This window comes from Chiloscyllium plagiosum, unplaced genomic scaffold, assembly GCF_037043375.1.
Source record: "Chiloscyllium plagiosum isolate Xiang-an unplaced genomic scaffold, Cpla_swu_hap1 HiC_scaffold_9, whole genome shotgun sequence".
NCBI lineage: Eukaryota > Metazoa > Chordata > Chondrichthyes > Orectolobiformes > Hemiscylliidae > Chiloscyllium > Chiloscyllium plagiosum.
In genome coordinates, this window is record NW_028270147.1 from 100,504,514 (window position 1) to 100,524,900 (window position 20,387).

Sequence of the window (20,387 nt, forward strand, 5' to 3'; positions counted from 1 at the left end):
TCCTAGGTCCAATCATCTTCAGCTGCTTCCCTACATCATAAGGTCAGAAGTGGGGATGTTCACCAACGACTGCACAATATACAGCACCATTCGTGACTCCATGTCTGAAAGTAGCAACATCTGAACAATATTCAGGCTTAGGCCTTCAAATGGCAAGTAACATACACACCACTCTCCAAATGAGAACCCTTTTACATTAACATTGCTGTACCCCTGCTATCAACTCCATTGACCAGAAACTGAAGTGACTAGCCATATAAATACTGTGGCTGAAAGAGTAGGACAGAGGCTAGGAATCTTGCAGGAACAACTCACCCATGAACTCCCCAAAGCCTGTCTACCATCTACAAGGCAAAAGTCATGAGTGCTCCATCACAGTCTGCATTTGCCTGGACGAGTACAACTCCAAAAATGGTCAAGAAGATTAACACAAGCCAGGACAAAAGCAGTCTGCTGATTGGCACTGCATCCACAAGCATCCACTCCCTCCACCACTGATGCCATAGCGCAGAAGTGTACTGCAGAAATTCACCAAAGCTCCTTCGATAATACCTTCCAAACCCACAATCATTACCATCTAGAAGAATAAGGGCAGCAGCTACATGGGAATACCACCACCTGCAAGTTCCTCTCCAAGCCACTCACCTGACTTGGAAGTATATCACCAGTCCTTCAGTATCATTGGATCAAAATCCGGGAATTTCCTCACTAACAGCATTGTAGGTCAACCTACATCACAGGGACTGCAACAGTTCAAGAAGGCAGCTCACCACCACCTTCACCAAGAAAATTAAGTAAAAGCAATAAATGCCAGCTTAGCTGGAAACAGGCATATTCCACGCATGAAAGAAAAGACCAAATTGGGAAGATGGTCAAGACCAGCAATACTGCTACAAATTACAAAAGGGCATGAATAAACCTTTTGGATTGTTACACAGCTGAGATATCAGGCGAGTTTTGAAACTTGGAAAAATCAAGTGGCTTACATTTTTAGTTGTACAAGGTAACACTGAAGCAGTGAGATTATCACTTTTGAGTTAAGCAAAAACTGACTGATGACAATCCTTGGATTGGTCCAGCTACAGCTCTGTAAGTGCAGAGCAGCTAAAGACATCCACAGTCAGCAAACAGAAGACATCTCTCTCTCGCTCTTCTATCAGTGAGTGAAGACACAAAAAATAACCAAGAAACTTAAAAGAAGGAACTCTAGCAAACACCTAGGATCCCTGGATCAACTACAAGTAGAGAATGACCACTGTTTTACAGACAGCAGTGCTTCACCTTGTTGACATTAAAAGGAACTGAGAAAGACAATTTAACCCACCTCTGAGATCTGGACATTTGATCTTTAGAATTTTGTTTTTCTATCTATATTTTTCCACCCAGACTTGTGGCAAACCATCAGTCTTTGATCTATCTAATTATGAATAAATGCACGTATTTGAGATTTCTGAAAGGATATCGCTGAAGTTGCATATTAGAGATCCTTTCTTTTCTCTGCCATTTGTTCAAGTAAAGCATGCTTGCAATACATAGATATTTTCTCAGTTAGCAATGTAATCTGGCATGAATTGTTTTGTCCTGAATAGCCCATCAGACAAACTGGTCAGTTCCTGGTTTAATTAAGATTTTACACATTTTGTGAAATAAAATTATTGTTTGCTCTTTCCGGTTAAGAAATATCAAGTTTGTAAGGATAATCCCAGAGATATGTGCGTTTGCACATCAGGAAAGGATTGACAAAATGCGCATGCACCCATTAAAAGAAAAGGGTGGGGTGTGGCCTAATGGAGGCTTTTAAAACTACCAGACATTTTGATAGAATGGCTACAGAGAGAATATTTAGAGATCATTACAAGACTGTAAATAAATAAATAGGGAATTCAAAAGAAATATCTTTCCCCAGACAGTGATCAGAACGTGAAACTTGCTGCAAAAAGGGAGCGTTTGAACTGAATAGCATAGACATATTTATGGGGAAACTAGACAAACAAAAGGAAGAGATAGATAATGATAGCTAGAGAGAGGAGGCTCAAGTGTTACATCAGTGCAACATGGTCTAGGTGGGGCAAATGGAGTATCTGTGTGCCATACAGTCTAAGCGATCTTATGTAAATATCTAAGACTTATTTTTGGTAAGAAATAAGTAGAAATTACCATTTAAATCATAAGTTCATGAGGAAGTTAGTTGTGAAGCAATTCATCTAAAATAACAGGGTAATTCACCAACAGATATCCTATTCTTCTGATTTGCTGTGATTTCAGCGCTCAAACTAATTTAACAATTATGTTTTGTCTTAATCCATTTTCATTCAAATACTCAAAGACACCTAATCTTCATGAAGTAATGGCTGCATTATCAAAAGCCTCACGCCTACATGGGCCAAATTAACGTGATTAACAGAAGGAAATGCCTAAAAGTCACTTTTCTGCTGTTAGCAGCTCTAACCTCACTTTACCTTCATTTTTTAAATAATATTTTTGGGTGTTTTGGCTTCTCACCATCTTTGAATTCTGACTTTCTCCAGGTTCCTGCTTGCCAGGTTCAACACAGCAGTCATCATCACTAGGAGCTCAAAGTCAAAAGAATTCATTGACAGCCAGCCTGATAACAACAGGGAGGTAGGAAGGTAGCAGGGGTGAGATTCATTGGCTAGAAAGCACCAGGATGGCTGAGTGCTCTGCTCACTGGTTCCAGTCAGCCAGGTAAGGCAGAGGGATGGTTAGGCCTGCAACTCCAAATCACAAACAGCAATCAAACATTAGGAGTGGGGGATGATCATCATACTGCTCTGGCTGTGAAATGGACAAATTGTTCCAGCATGAGGAAAGCAGTATTTTTGTTAATTCTTTCATGGGATGTGGGTGGTGCTGGCTGGGCCAGGATCAATTGCTGATCCCTAATTGCTGAGAGGACAGTCAACCACATTGCTGTGGGTCCAGAGTCACTTGTAGGCCAGACCACTTAAGGACAGCAGATTTCCTTCCCTAAAGGACAATAGTGAACCAGATGGGGTTTTCACAATCACTGACAGTGGTTACAGGTCATCATTAGGTTAATTCCAGATTTTACTGAATTTCAACATCAAATCCACGGGTAAGATTTGAATCCACATTCCCAGAACATTACCCTGGTTCTGGATTACTGGTCCAGTTTTGGATGTAGGTTTGCTTACTGAGCTGAAAGGTTCACTTCCAGACGTTTCATTACCTTACTAGGCAACATCTTCAGTGGACCTCATGCGAAGCAATGCTGAAAATTCCTGCTTTTTATTTATATGTTTGGGTTTCTTTGGACAAACAGGCAGAAAACTATCCACCAGGATACATGAACACCAACTAGCCACAAAAAGACATGACGCTCTCTCACTAGTATCCTCACATACAGATGAGAAAGGACATCACTTCGACTGGGACAATACATCCATCCTAGGACAAGCCAAACAAAGACACGCATGAGAATTCCTAGAAGCATGGCATTGCAACTAGAACTCTATCAACAAACACATTGAGTTAGACTCCATCTACCATCCCCTGAGAAAAGGAACACGAAGTGACTTCACCACAGGAAATAACATCACCACAGGAAATGACCTCACCAACCCAAAGAAACCCAAACATATAAATAGAAAGCAGGAATTTTCAGCATTGCTTCGAATAAGGTCCACTGAAGATGTTACCTAGTAAGGTAACGAAACGTCTGGAAATGAACCTTTCAGCTCAGCGAGCAAACCTACATCCAAAACCTCAACCTGAGCTACGAATCTTCTCAAAACGCATTACTAGCCCAGTGTCATTGTCCCCATTTCATCACAAATTTGAAGATTAATTGAGATGCCAGAATGGAGGGAAATTCCAGCACCTCCTGCATTACAATGAGTACTGTAAAGGCACTGATCTGATGGATTCAGACCTTCACACCTCCCTTCAGCCTGTTGGATTTCCTGGATAGGTGTGTGCTGAGAGATGGGGCAGGACAGATGCCTGGGAGGAGAAATGGCACATTGAGCGGAAGGAGAAGGAATGAAAGAGAGAGGACAGAAGTGAGAAATATCCAATCACAATGATCCAACCACCATGAAAACACTGGCAGGTTTAATTGTCCAGTCTGCCCATAAAGTTTGTAAGTTCTTTGCACAGTAATTATTTCCAATCAACATTTCCAAGGTTGGTGGGACTTGAACTGGCCCAGAGGTTGGGACATGATCACTGCACCAAAAGACTCTCCTTTAATATATGTATCTAATTCAAATTTTAGGTAGGACTTTCCAATTCTAACTGGCTAAAAACAGACGGCATTACTTTTGGCAAAATCTTGCCACAGTTTGAATATGCTTACCTATGTGAAAATTATTGCTTGAGAGTTTTCAAAATTGCTTCTATCAAATCTGAACCACACTTGATATCAAGGTTTGGAACTGTGCAGTTCCTGTGCATTACGTTGCCATGTGCAAAAAATCCCACTGAAGTACTGAGAACCTCATATTATAAATGAACCACTTGTTAACTTGCTCAATAAGATATTTATTTTTGTTATATAATGCAATAATACTTCTGTTTCTGCTTTTAGAGTAGGCAGCTGGACGAGGAGTTGAACATGAGATATACGTCAAATATTTCAGCAATGCAAGGACACATGGTAGTAATGTAAAGCTGCTGCTGTTGACTGAATCTGTTGCAGTACATTCAAAACAATAACCATCTTCAGCAGGTGTGCATTCTGCTAACACCAGTTCCGATGTTCTTTCCTTCTTTTCAGTCTTTGAGAAAGACACACAAACGGGACAACCTCTGACGTTGAATGACGTAACAGAGGACATCGCTCCAAAAACCTTCTGCTCGTGCCAGAGTCAAATGCAGCAATTCAATAGGAATTCACGGAGATGAGAATTTTGCCTTTCAGGAAGTGATAGACAGGATGCGCTGTCATGGGGATAGTTTGTCTACTTGTAGACTCAATAGATGGGATGCTCCGGATCACTTTGGGTTGCCACCCTGTCCATTGCCTCTGAAGAAAGACTTTCAAAACGATATTCCATCAATCCCAAATATGTTGGAAAACTGATGTGGGTAAACATGTTCCAATCCCAATGGCATATGGTATCAATTACAGGGCTCATGTTTTCCATCACAAGCTTCCACTGCAAAAGAAAAAGTATGTTCTTTATATCAGGGTCGGTGTGAGCCTCAAAGTATTTACATTTGTTCCTGGAGTTTCGCAACTGAGCTGAAAATAAGGACTGTCAGATTCCAATGAGTATTCAATAGTTGTTTTTGACAGACTACTTCAGTAATTGCCAGCAATCACTGGAATTCATGTTGACAAGAAAGTAAAGGAATTGCACACGAATGCCTGTTGAAACAAAGTTAGGGGTTTCTGAGCATTCAAGAGCTGTAAAATAGCATGGGCTTGAGAAAGAAAAACCTCATTCAGCATTTATGTGTATCCCATTCTAACTTAATTGTCAGAATTTCTCAATCTACACACACAGTCTTAACTTTAACACTCCACCAAAACCTCTCTTTCAAAGACATTATCTAACAGATTCACGGATGTAGCAATCAATAAGCATCACAAAAGCCTTTTCTACTTCTGCTGCTGTTCACTTTTCCTATCCCTAATTTGCTTAGAGCATTAAAGGCCATATCTTTTCTCTTCTGGACTATGGACTAAAAATGAGAAAAATGGACATTGCTTTTAAAAGGATACCAAGTTCAAGGAATTGTTTGCAACTTTGGGAAAACAAGGGAAGCTGGCTGGTGCACATGGAACAATGTCACTTTTCTTGGCGACATCAAGAACAGACAAAGTGGAATCATTTGTTATGGGTTCAGGGGAGCTCAGCAAAACAACAAGCCTCTGACTTGACAAGCCGCAGTTTATCATAGACTCTGTGAAGCATGAAGAGAGAAGCAAGGAGACGTCCAGCAAGGAGCTGCATTAATCTCTCTGCCCTTGCTCAAAGTTGCTTCCTCCAATTCCTGTTTGAAGAGCAGAAAAACTACATTTGGAGATACCAAACAAAAACTAAATCCCAAGGATAACAAGACTGACCTTGGGACCAATCAAGCAACCATTGAACTATAAATTCATTATGGCTATGCAGATATCAATGAGACAACATGGAAGAACTGAGGACTGCATTTCTGGACTTTGAGATTCTGGACTGCTTCTGGACTAGTGAAACAGAACTATATTGATCATGAGAGAATTTTTAAAAGGGGTAAGTTACATAAATTAGAAATCCTGTTCTCTTACTGTTCTTAAAGTTAAGAGTATTACAATAAATTGTTACAGAAGGAACCTGCTGAGGTTTGCTTTTATTCCGATAGCAATCATAGAATCCCTACAGTGTGGAAGCTGGCCATGCATCCATACCGATACTGAAGAGTATCACGTTCAGACCCTCCGCCCTAACCCTGTAGCCCTGCGTTTCCCATGGCTAATCCACCGAGCCTGCATATCCTTGAACACTATGTGCTACTCAGCATGGCCAATCCACCTCGTCCACACAGCTTTGTGACTGTGGGAGGAAACCGGAGTACATGGGAGAAACCCATGCAGACACTGAGGGAATGCACAAACTCCATCCAGATAGTCGCCCTGAGGTGGGAATCAAACCTGGGCCCCTGGTACTGTGAGGCAGCAGTGCTAACCACTGAGCCACCATGCCGTCCTCTTCGGTTCAGAGGTAAACTGAGATTTTTGGTAGTCTCATTAAATCTTCATATTTGTGGCAACTCAGGGAACAGTGGGAAATGATTTCCAGTCATCATGGCAAGAGAATGTTAAATGAACTACAGTGGCTGAGTTACTGTGGGTTATCCTGTCACTCTCATCAGGATGAGATCTCAGCAAATTCCTCAATTCATAAATGTTACCACCCAAAACATCCACACTGGAGGTTCTGATGGATAATTCATCAGTTTGATTCACTTGGCCAGACTGCACCATAGCTCATGCAAACAAATTTCTCTCCCTTTTAAAAAATTCATTAACTTTTCCCAAGGTCGTGGATTAGAGATTCAAACAATCTTTCAGGGTTTCTAAGTGGTTTCTCCCCTGGCCAGTTAAACTTACAGAGCAGACACAACCATTTCAAGAGACGAATTATGTTCATACTTTGCTTTAAGGCCTAGTATTCTCAACAACAAAATGATGACATAACTCACCAAATCAATCTTCTCCACAGTCTTAGCTTGCTGCCCATAAATGCATGGCTCTCTATCTCAGTTTACACAAAGAGTTGCTAGCTACTAGGCAGTTGAAAGCTTAGAATTTTAGTTGTTCATGGGATGGGAGTGTCGCTGGCTCGTCCAGCATACACTGACCATCCATAATTGCCTTGGAGAAGGTGGTGGTGAGGTGACTTTCTGAACCACTGCAGTCCATGTGGTGTAGGGAGATCCACAATGCTGTTAAAGAGGGAGTTGCAGGATTTTGAAACTGAAGTCTCAGCAATCTGTTTCTAAATCAGGTTGTTGAATGGTTTGGAGAGGAATTTGCAGTTGGTGTTGCTGTGCATCTTTCAAGGTGCTTTGTCTTTCAAGGTGGCAAGGGTAACGGATTTGGGAAGTGCTATTGAAGGAGTCTTGGTGAGGTGCTATAGTCCATCCTGCAGATGATGTCACTGTACATTAGTAAAAGGAGTTCATGCTGAGACTGGTGAATGGAACAGGAATATAGGAACAGGAGTAGGCCATTCAGCCCTCAAGGCTGTTCCACCATTCAATGAGATCATGGCTGATCAATGGCCTAACTCCTTCCATATACCTGCTTGTGGCCCATTTCCATGAATGCCTTTGTTTAAAAGAAAATCTATCTCAGATTTAAAATTAACAATTGATTCAGCATTCACTACCATTTGTGCGGAGGATTCTAAACACCTACCACCCTTTCTGTGTACACGTGCTTCCTAACCTCTCACTTGAATGGTCTGGTCCTAATTCTCAGACACTGCCCCCAGTTCTAGAATCCCCGGCCACTGAAAATATTTTATCTTTATCTACCCTGTGAATATCTCAAAGACCTTGATTAGATTCTTCTTTAACCTTTTAAATTCTAGAGAAAACTGACCTAATTGACATAACCTCTTCTCATAATCAGGTTCCTTCTTGTAAATCTATGTTGCATTCCCACCAAGACCAATATATCCTTTCCCAAGGTGTGGTGCCCAGATCTGCTCTGTTTACTCCAAGTGGGGTCTAACCAGGGTTTTGTACAGGTGCAGCATAACTTCTGCATCCTTACACTCCAGTCCTCCAGATATAAAGGCCAGCCTTATAGGCTGTTATAATCCTGCACAGTGTCCAGCTTTTTGAGTATTGCTGGAGTGGCATTCATCTAGGCAAGTGGAAAAAAATTTCATCATGCTTCTCTCTTGTGCTGTGTTGATGGTAAACAGGCTTTGGGGAATCAGGAGGTGAGGTACTTGTTGCACAATTCCTAGCTTTTAACCTGCTCTTGTAACCCAAGTATTTGTGTGATCAGTCCACTTCAGTTGCTGGTCTACAGTAATCACCAAAGTTGATGATAGTGGGGGTTCAATGATTGTAATGCTATTATTTTCTTACTGGTACTTGATTTCCTTCAAGTCCTCCCTCTCATTGGACCCTTTTGTGAACAAACTACGTGTTCAATTTTTCTACTAGCTTTGTCCACATTATAATTTCCTTGGTTTTGACTGGAAGAGATTTACAACCTAAGGTTGTAAGGCCAATGCAGTTTACAGAAAAGAAAAAGGACATGAGGAGATATGAACACTAAGAATTCTAAATCAAGGCACTGCTAAAACAGGCATTCATGCAGGTTAGCAAACAGAGGTGACTGTTTTTAAGGGCTGATGAGAGTTGGGAAAGAGCAAGCATATGCATGTGTTTAAATACTTAAGTTGGGAGGTTGGCCATAGCAATTGGAACTCCCTCCTCGATCACATTGGAGGTCTTAAATGAAAGATGAACATTCAAATAATAAATTGGAGTTGAGGTTCAAGCAGAATTGGATTGCCATGGTTGATGTGAATGTGCTACCAGTGTAGTTGGAATTCCCAATGTTACTGGTTTGCAAAAAGAGAAAGTCCACTGTCTGTCGACAGTAATGTGAGAGAACGGCACTGCAAGCTGGCAGGGGTAGGGCACAAGGTTGTGGAGAGTGGGAAGATCTAAGTTCCAAAGATAATTCTCTTTTTGAAGAACTGCTGGTGACATTGCAGATATGCACCAGTGGCTACAGCGTACTGAGTACATTCCATCCACTCCGGCAGTGACAGATCAGAGTCAGCATGTTCTTGCTACTTGAATTTCCATGTAAATGAATATGCATTGCACTTCCCAAGTCTATTGAAAGAGGCTGAGTAATAATAGCAAGAAAAATTGTTCTTGCTTGTAAATTGCTTTGCTGAACAACTATGCTCTGGAGATTAAGTCAGGGATTTTTGTGATCAAAAAACCAAAAAGCCAGCAAGAAATCTCAGAATAGACTGGCTTTCATTCTCATCATGAGTTAAGTAGTAGACTGTAACTTACAAGAAATTGCAGCATGTTGTAAAGGCTATGGAAGCATGTTGCATTTCTTGATTTGCAGCATATGCACAAATTAACAGAAGTAGGCTAGACAGCCCATTGAGCCTGCACCTCCATTCAAAAGGCTCAAGGTTGATCTGTTTATTTTTCAAATTCTACATCCACATCTATTCCCTAGCCAAAGAAACAAATATTACCTTTACTGCACTGCCTTCTGAAGCAGGCTGCTCCAACATCACACAGAAACAAGTTCCCCTCATCTCTATCCTAAAATAGTGACGTAATTTTAAAACAGAGTTCGCTGCTGACTGTAAGAGCCCTTTTGAGAAGCCAGAAGTGGTGGAGGGGTTTGCACTATCTGAGATTTTACAACAACATCTGAAAAGACTAACAATTTTACAAGTCCTTTGCTTATAAAGTTCATTCCATTGTATCTCCCTGTTACCCAACCTATTGTTCAATTACATAATGGAACCTCTTTTACATGTATAATTTCCCTCCTCTTCTGATAGATCATTCCAATCATTTATTTACCTGTGTGAAGAAAGTTTTCAATCCACTTTTCACTAACTTATTTTTCCTTGTTCTGTTAGTTTGACTTGGTCTCAAGCAAAACTCTGGCCTTAACTTATTGAGTCCATTTTGTATGCATCAGTCCCCAATCCTAACCTTGCCTTTTGACAAGAGAGCTTGATCCTTCCTTATCGCACTCTCAAATCCGACTGCCATCCATAAACTTGGGATTTGTTAAATTTATACTACAATTCAATGCAAATCCCTCAACAATGGAGCATTGACCAGACTCACAAGACACAATTCCCATAAACTATTCACATCACTAATATCAAAAACTCGCTTTTTCCTACCACAAGTTGCAGCCTACAGCAAAAAAGACATTCCTCTGTCAAATTCTGTTTTGTTTGCATAAAGGAAAATTGTTCTAATACAAGATTTCAGCATGGTATTATGCAATCAATAACTTTATTTTGAAGTACAATTTGCCAACACGCTAGTAACTTTGGTTCTCCCAACAATGATATTCAGATGCTGATTCATTATTCCCGATAAAAATAGCTCTTGCCTATGGTACAGGAAACAGCAGAATTCCACAGAGGAATGATTTTATAATGAGCTGTAAAGAATGTGACCAGGTAAGGAGACTAAATTGATATTCATGTGGACTAATTTAGCAGATGGGCACAGGAATGGCAGATGGATTTTTAATCAAGATAAACCTAAGGTAATGCATAATTGAACAGGTAACAAGATTGTGCACAATGAAACGGCTCATATGCTTGGATCTGCTCATCACACTGAGGGCTTATCATGTCTGTATCATCGGAGGATTCCAATTCCATACCAGAATGACTACTTAATTAACGTGTTAAAAATAACAGACTAGGAAGAACCTCGAGAAGTCCCAAGATCAGAAAGGTTGTTGCACTCACTGTGACTCAAGTGCACCTTAGCATATGCAAGTGTCAAACTGATTAAATGTAAGTCGTAATATTTTCTCACTTGTGCTTTGTGTAGCTAAAAGACATTTTATTGAATGACCCACATGAGGACACCGATCTCAGTTGGTCCACAATGGAGGTATCCTTTCAAAAAGGTTTGCCCTGACGATATTACCAAGAGATTAAGCTGCCCATTACAATCAGAAGTATTTTGAAAGGAATTATTAAGGATGAAAGGAAGGAAAAGAAAGATCTTGCAATTCTATAACAACCTCTGTAATCTCAAGATGTTCCCTGAAGAAGCTTTGCAGCCATTTCATGCTTTATAAAAGAAGCCACTGTTATAACAATGCAGTTATTAACTGGTGCACACAGCCAGCTCCCACAGACACAATATGATAACGAGCAGATAATCTATTAGTCATCATGGCTGAACAAGAAATGATGGCTCAGACATCAGAAGTCGTCTCAGGCTCTTTTTTTCATATAATTTTAATTTTATTCTTTATGAAGCATGTTTTTTGGTGGAGCCTACCAATCTTTCTGATGTGGAGTGTGATACACCAAAAACATCAGCACAATCTCCTGAGTTAATTAGGCTAATTGAAATTCAGTTACTATAATCATCTGGATAAAGGGACAACAAAAACTGTACAGGAGTTTACTCAGGGTTTCTAAACTGGAGTGTGATTCACTGAACTGATCACCATGAGTGCCTACATTGATTAGACCAATGAAGATAAAAATAATTCCCAGATTAAATCTTTGCATCAATTGAACAGCACTGTATTAGTTATTACTGTATTGTTCTTGGAGTAGAACCAAGTGCAAGAATGATTTAGGGAGCAAAGATCAATTTCAAAATTATTGAAATGCTGAAAGCTGGGAAAGGAGGAGATCATTTGCCTGGCCCAGTTAAGGGCTCTTTTCAGTCGACATTTGAAGTGGAACACGTTTGAAGTCTTCTTTCAGATGGCCATGAAGAAAGATTAAAAAGGTGGTGGAATATTTATTACAACAACATGGGACTGTGCAACACTGTTGCTCCTGCAACAACCTGACCTTTCTGCTATGGGTACAGATAGTTTGGCTTTTTTTTAACCTGGCCTGTACTGTCATGGGAGCAGCTTGCAGTGAACCACCACTGGATACCCATTCCAATAAATGGTGATTCCATAAAGCAATCCCTGACACCTTTCTGATCAACAGCGCTCATAGCTCTCATTCAACGTTAAAAAAAAACACCTCAACTTGGTCAACCGGCCAGCTAGAGTAATTTAACAAACATCTAGTGCAAGTCAGTAACCAAAGACGTAAAGCAATCACAACAAGTGAAGGAAACAAACCCTGTGCTTTTCCTCCCATTATACTGCCAACATACGCACAAGCATTAATTTCACAAGCACATATCATGCAAATGTAGAGATCATGCAATCAAACATTACATCTGGTACTTATTCTTATATTTAAAGATTAGAGACACAGTTATCCACGTATAGTTCATGGCTAAAGTATTAGTCAACACTGCTCGAAGACAATATGATATCTAGAATGAAAGCTGCATTTTTTTTTACAGGTTAAATTCTGAGTGAAAGGGCAGGGATTTCTAACTTTCAATAGTCTCCAGCAGCATCCACATGAAAATATAGCACGTGAATGCGTATCCGCTGTTTAATGGCTTGTGTAATGATTTTGTTGAAATAAACGAGTTTGACTGGAGTTCTGTTCAGGAACAGTGTGTTTTTCTAAACCTTGTCACGTACCTTCATCATCCTTATCATCCTGGGGGGAGAGGGTCACACTGGCTTGCCTCCCATGGTACAGCATAAAGCCGGTTGCAGCAGGAGCAGTTCCATCTCTCTCAGACTGCTTTTGCAAGGACACCACTTCATACATCGTGTCACTAATACCTGCGTGATCTTTGCCTTCCGACTGCAAAAGAAAGAAAAAATCTCTTGTGCTTTTGGACCAAAATGAACCATTTTTGAGGCCTGGAAATAAATGGAGCAAGTAAAATGCAACAATAATCACAGCGATCAGGACAGTGAATAGCTTGTGGCACTAAAAATACCAGAATTAGCAGCCTTATGATATTAAATCATAGTACAACACAACATTGACAAAAACACTATCTGGTCTCTATCGCACTTGCATGAATCTTACTGTGTACTTTCACTTCTGGCACTGCACCAAGGAACACATAATAAATTTGCATCATGATTTTTACAAATATATGAATCAGGAGGAGGCTTCAGCTGGTCAGCCCCTCGATCCTGCTCTGCCCTTCAATAAGATCATAAAGGATCTGATTGTGACCTCAAATCTATATTCCAACTCCCTGGATAACCTTTCACTCCCTTATTTAACAAGAATCTACGTACTTTGGCTTAAAAATACTCAAGAAGTCAGCTTCCACCATCTTTTCGGGATCAGAGGTGCTGCATTTTGGGAAAGCAAATCTTAGCAGGACTTTTTAGGTCAGCACGGTGGCTCGGTGGTTAGCACCGATGCCTCACAGCGCCAGCAACCTGGGTTCGATTCCAACCTCGGGTGACTGTCTGTGACAAGTTTGCACATTCTCCCAGTCCAAAGATGTGCAGGTCAGGTGAATTTGCTATGCTAAATTGCCCATAGTCAGAGGGAAATGTGTCTGGGTGGGTTACTCTGCGGAGGGTTGGTGTGGATTTGTTGGGCTGAAAGGCAGTTTCCATACTGGAGGGAATCTAATCTCATACACTTAATGGTAAGGTGCTGAACAAAGAGACCCTGGAGTGCAGGTTCATAACTCCTTGAAAGCAAGTGTCGCAGGTAGATAGGATAGTGGAGAAGGCATTTGGTATCACTTACGAACCTTTGGAAAAAAAGACTTTGTTTGAATGGACAACCCCTTATTTTTAAACCGTGATCACTTGCTCTAGATTCTCCCACAAGAAGAAACATCCTCCCCACCCCCACCTTATTAACACCCTTGAAGATTTTCTGTTTCAATCAAGTCACCTCTTCTTTTTCTAAACTTTCGCAGATAAAAGCTCACCCTGTTCAATCTTTCCTCATAATCTTATACACCGCTATCAGGTGCCCCCTCTTCCCCAATCTCTCCCCCCAGGAAACGACCCGAGTTTATCCAGTCTATTTTGTCGCGGAAATGCTCCATCCTGGTAAATCTCCTCTGCGTCCCATACAGTGCAATCCCACCCTTCCTGCAGTGCTAGAACTGCACACATTATTCCCAGCATTAATTCAAAAGGAATCATGCAGGTCCTACAAGTCTTTAGGAAAGCTAATATAACGTTATCATTTATCGTGACGGGATTTGAATACAAAAGTAGGAATGCTCTGTATCCTCTATGCAATGCACTGGTGAGACTAGGGTGGGATTGGTCACTTCATTTAAGAGGGGTGCAAGCGTTTTCGAGGCAGTTCAGAGAGGATTACAAAGATTTATAAAATCATGAGGGATATAGGTAAAATGAATAGCAAAACTCTTATCCCTACAGTGGGGACATATTTTCAAGATGAGAGGAGAAAGGTTTAAAGGGCATGTGAGGAGAACACTTTTCATACATGAGGTGCTCATATATGGACTGAACTGCCAGAGGAAGTAGTGGATGCAGGTGCAGTTATAACATTCAAAAGAGATTTGAACAGGTACATGAATAGGAAAGATTCAGACGGACATGGGCCAAACATAGACAAGTGATACTAGTTTAATTTGGAAAATTTGGTTGGCATGGACAAGTTGGATCGAAGGGTTTGTTTCCATGCTGTCTGCCTCTATGCTGTTGGCCTGCTGCAGCATTCCAAAGAAGCTCAACGCGAGCTGGAGGAACAATACCTCTTCTTTCATTTTACAACTTGCAGCTTCTGATTCAGCATGGAGTTTAATGCTTTCAGATCATAATCTCTACTCACACCACACCACTTTGTCTCATTTTCTTTGCATTTTTGGTCTTAACTTTGAATTTGGATGGCAGTTGTTCATTACTTTGCCAAATATTCCTGCTCCATTAGCATTCTCTTTAACTATGCCACTTAATTATTTTGTCGTTTCTTCCATCTTATCCCAGACCTTCCCTTTTTATTTCCACACCCTTTCCATTTCATTCTCCTCAAAAGCTTTTCTCATGCTTCGCAATTCTTATGAAAGCCTGAAACACTGTGAACTCTGTTTCTCTCTCCACACATGTGGCTGAACCTGCTATGCCCAACCATTTCTCTCTTAATACAAATAAACAGAGTAGACTTTCAAGTCATGACACAAGGAAGATAAGAAAAGCAGCAAGTTGAATAATGTTATACACCAAGATAATTACAGTTTCTTACTATACCTATCTGAGTTCATTTATTTACAGTGGGAAAGTGCTGATTCATAAAGGAGAGCAAGGAAGATGACTATTAAGAGCAGTATTTGAGATTATCCTATAACATCTTATGAAAAAGAAGCTGATGGGATGGCACAATGGCTCAGTGGTTAGGTCCAAGCAGGACGTATTTTCACTTCCGACTCGAAGCTCGCATGTCCACAAGTTTATGAATATCTAGACCAGTTTATTTACTGTGTGATTAATTGAGACATTATACTCGTTCTTGAGTGAGCCAAATTATGTTACAATAGTTTCTGGTAGGGCAGTTAGAATAGCAGACTTCAATTGAAATATTTTGATGAACAAAGATGGTAATTGCTCAAAATGAAACAGAAATTTCATGAGGGCATTTTTAAAAAATGGATATCTTCAAATTTCAAAGTCTTAAGCGAATAATCAATGGGTCAATGTTATCAAAACTTCCTGCCACTGCACAACTTGCTTTATAGAACATAGAACGTAGAACAGTACAGCATAGAATAGGCCCTTCAGCCCACGATGTTGTGCCGACCACTGATCCTCATGTATGCACCCTCAAATTTCTGTGACCATATGCATGTCCAGGAGTCTCTTAAATGTCCCCAATGACCCTGCCTCCATAACTGCTGCTGGCAACGCATTCCATGTTCTCACAACTTTCTGTGTAAAGAACCCAACTCTGACATCCCCTCTATACTTTCCTCCAACCAGCTTAAAACTATGACCCCTCGTGTTTGTCATTTCTGCCCTGGGAAATAGTCTCTGGCTATCGACTCTATCTATGCCTCTCATTATCTTGTATACCTCAATTAGGTCCCCTCTCCTCCTCCTTTTCTCCAATGAAAAAAGTCCGAGCTCAGTCAACCTCTCCTTATAAGATAAGCCCTCCAGTCCAGGCAGCATCCTGGTAAACCTCCTCTGAACCCTCTCCAAAGCATCCACATCTTTCCTATAATAGGGCGACCAGAACTGGACGCAGTATTCCAAGTGCGGTCTAACCAAAGTTTTATAGAGCTGCAACAAGATCTCACGACCTGTTAATGAAAGCCAAAACACTATATGCTTTCTTAACAACTCTGTCCACTTGGGTGGCCATTTTAAGGGATCTATGTACCTGCACACCAAGATCCCTCTGTTCCACCACACTGCCAAGAATCCTATCCTTAATCCTGTACTCAGCTTTCAAATTCGACCTTCCAAAATGCATCACCTCACATTTATCCAGGTTGAACTCCGTCTGCCACCTCTCAGCCCATCTCCACATCCTGTCAATGTCTCGCTGCAGCCTACGACAGCCCTCTATGCTGTCAATGACACCTCCAACCTTTGTGTCATCTGCAAACTTGCTGACCCATCCTTCAATCCCCTCATCCAAGTCATTAATAAAAATTACAAACAGTAGAGGCCCAAGGACAGAGCCCTGTGGAACACTACTTACCACAGACTTCCAGGCAGAATATTTTCCTTCTACTACCACTCGCTGTCTTCTGTTGGCCAGCCAATTCTGTATCCAGACAGCGAAGTTCCCCTTTATCCCATTCCTCCTGACCTTCTGAATGAGCCTACCATGGGCAACCTTATCAAATGCCTTGCTGAAGTCCATATACACCAGATCCATAGCTCGACCCTCATCAACTTTTCTAGTCACGTCCTCAAAGAACTCGATAAGGTTTGTGAGGCATGACCTGCCCCTTACAAAGCCGTGTTGACTGCATTAAACCAAGCCATGCTCTTCCAGATGGTCATAAATCCTATCCCTCAGAATCCTTTCTAACACCTTGCAGACGACAGACGTGAGACTTACTGGTCTGTAATTGCCGGGGATTTCCCTACTTCCTTACTTGAAGAGAGGAATTACATTTGCCTCTCTCCAGTCCTCAGGTACGACTCCAGTGGAGAGCGAGGATGCAAAGATCTTCGCAAGTGGCGAAGCAATTGCATTTCTCGTTTCCCAAAGCACCCGAGGACAAATCTGGTCCGGGCCTGGCGACTTGTCAATCTTAATGTTTGACAAAATTTTCAGCACATCAGCTTCCTCTATCTCTATCCATTTCAGCATGCCCACCTGCTCTTCAAAGGTTTCATTCACTATAAAGTTTGTTTCTTTCGTAAAGACAGAAGCAAAAAACTCATTTAGGGCTTCCCCTACTCCTTAGACTCCACACACAAATTCCCTATGCTATCCCTGATCAGCCCTATTCTTTCTTTGACCATTCTCTTATTCCTCACATAAGTGTAAAATGCCTTTGTGTTCTCCCTAATCCGTTCTGCCAAGCCTTTCTCGTGCCCCCTCCTGGCTCTCCTCAGACCATTTTTGAGCTCCTTCCTCGCCTGCCTGTAATCCTCTAGAGCTGAGCTTGACCCTAGCTTCCTCCACCTTACGTAAACTACCTTTTTCCTTTTGACGAGAAGCTCCACCGCTCTCGTCATCCAAGGTTCCTTTATCTTACCACTTCTTGCCTGTCTCAGAGGGACATATTTATTCATCACTTGCAACAACTGTTCCTTAAACAGTCTCCACATGTCTATAGTGCCTTTACTATGGAACAATTGCTCCCAGTCCATGCTTCCTAACTCATGTCTAATCGCATCATAGTTTCCTCTTCCCCAGTTAAATATCCTTCCATTTTGCCTAATCCTTTCCTTCTCCATAGCTATGTAGAATGTGAGGCAGTTGTGGTCATTGTCACCAAAATGCTCTCCCACCACAAGATCTGATACCTGCCCCGGTTTGTTTCCGAGCACTAAGTCTAGAATGGTCTCTCCTCTCGTCGGCCTGTCAACGTACTGAGTTAGGAAACCCTCCTGAACACACCTTACAAAAACAGCTCCATTCAAATCTTCTGCTCGAAGGAGGTTCCAATCAATATTGGGAAAGTTAAAGTCACCCATTACAACAACCCTACTACGTCCATACTTTTCCAAAATCTGCTGACCTATGCTTTCTTCCATCTTCCTACTGCTATTGGGGGGCCTGTAGTAAACCCCTAATGAGGTGACTGCTCCCTTGCTGTTCCTAATTTCCAGGAGAAAGTGAGGACTGCAGATGCTGGAGATCAAAGTTGAAACTTTATTGCTGGAACAGCACAGCAGGTCAGGCAGCATCCAGGGAACAGGAGATTCGACGTTTCGGCCCTTATTCCTGAAGAAGGGCCTGTGCCCGAAACGTCGAATCTCCTGTTCCCTGGATGCTGCCTGACCTGCTGTGCTGTTCCAGCAATAAAGTTCCTAATTTCCACCCATACTGACTCGGTAGGGAGATCTTCCTCGACAATGGAAGCTTCTGTAGCTGTGATACTCTCTCTGATTAGTAGTGCTACACCCCCTCCTCTTTCCCCCTCCCTATTCTTTCTAAATGCTCTAAACCCTGGAACATCCAGCAACCATTCCTGCCCCTAAGAAACCCATGTCTTTGTTATGGCCACAACATCATAGCACCAGGTACTGATCCATGCTCTAAGTTCATCACTTTTATTTCTGATACTCCTTGCATTAAAGCAAACACACTTTAACTGATACCTTCCTTGGTTCCTTCCCAGGAAAATCCTTCCCACTAGCTGGTCTACCTCTTGCTATTGCCTCATCTGCATCAACTCTCACCTCCGGTATACAGCTCAGGTTTCCACATCTCCTGCCATACTAGTTTAAACCCTCTCAAACTACTCGAGCAAACCTTCCACCCAGGACATCGGTCCCCTTCCAGTTCAGATGCAACCCGTCCTTCTTGTACAGGTCCCACCTTCCCCAGAAGGCATCCCAATTATCTACATATCTGAAGCCCTCCCTCCGACACAAGCTGCTCAGCCATGTGTTAAGCTGCGCCCGCTCTCTGTTCCTTGCCTCGCTATCTTGTGGCACCAGTAGTAAACTAGAGAACATACTCTGTTCGTCCTGCTTTGCAGCTTCCATCCTAACTCCCTGAAATCACTTTTTATATCTTCGATCCTTTTCCTGGCTATATCATTAGTGCCAATATGTAACACGATTTCTGGCTGTTCGCCCTCCCCTTTTAGAACCTTATACACCTGATCGGAGACGTCCCGGACCCTGGCACCAGGGAGGCAACATACCTTCCGGGAATCCCGATCCTGACCACAAAATCTCCTGTCGATTCCCCTAACTATCGAGTCCCCTACCACGAGTACTTTTCTATTCTGCCCCCTTTCCTTCTTTGCCATAGTGTCAGGCTCAGTGCCAGAGAACTGACTGCTATGGCTTTCCTCTGGTAGGTCATCCCCCCCAGCAGTATCCAAAATGGCACACTTATTGCTGAGGGGAATGTCCACAGGGGATCTCTGCACTGTCTGTCTGTCCCCTTTCCTCCCCCTAACTGTAACCCATCTAGATTCTGGATCAGTGGTGCTGGAAGAGCACAGCAGTTCAGGCAGCATCCGAGGTTCCTGATGAAGGGCTTTTGCCCGAAATGTCGATTTTGCTGAAGCTCCTCGGATGCTGCCTGAACTGCTGTGCTCTTCCAGCACCACTGATCCAGAATCTGGTTTCCAGCATCTGCAGTCATTGTTTTTACCTTGAAACCCATCTATCTTTGTCCTGAACCTTAGGAGTGACCAACTCCCAGTAACTCCTCTCAATTACCCCCTCAGCCTCCCGAATGATCCGTAGTTCATCCAGGAGAATAAAATATTTATGATTTGCTATCATCTCTGCAAAGGTTAAATTTGACAAGAATAGAAATATACACAGTAGATAATGTCTGAACCAATAAAAGTCTCCATTTACATTTTATTCCTTTGTAGAAGAAACATTTTTCAATACGTTTGCTGGATGTTTCTTCCAATTTAACAACGTCAATCACAACAGCTAGGACTGTTACGCAGTTCCTCAATATTTACTCAATCAATATGAAACATAAATTGACAGTCATGCAGTAAAGCCCTTTTGGAAATTTGAAGCAAATAAAAGTAGACTCTCGCAAGACTATCGGGATAGACTGTTCTGACAAAACCATATCGGTAATTTTGCTTATTCACAATTTAAAATGAAGGGGACCTCCTCCAGCTGGAACCTGAATTGAATATATCAAGTGTTTCATTGGAATAAACAC

At 41.7% G+C, this 20,387-nt stretch overlaps 1 protein-coding gene across 2 annotated transcripts in view; it reads right to left on the minus strand.

The window, feature by feature from the left end:
• LOC122554081 (rab GTPase-activating protein 1-like) overlaps positions 1-20,387 on the minus strand; it is a 496,968-nt gene that overhangs the window by 325,778 nt on the left and 150,803 nt on the right. For both annotated transcript variants that reach the window (XM_087990933.1, XM_087990934.1), the window contains exon 11: positions 12,743-12,911. In XM_087990933.1, coding sequence (XP_087847059.1) covers positions 12,743-12,911 — 169 coding nt within the window. The remainder of the gene's footprint in view (positions 1-12,742; positions 12,912-20,387) is intronic.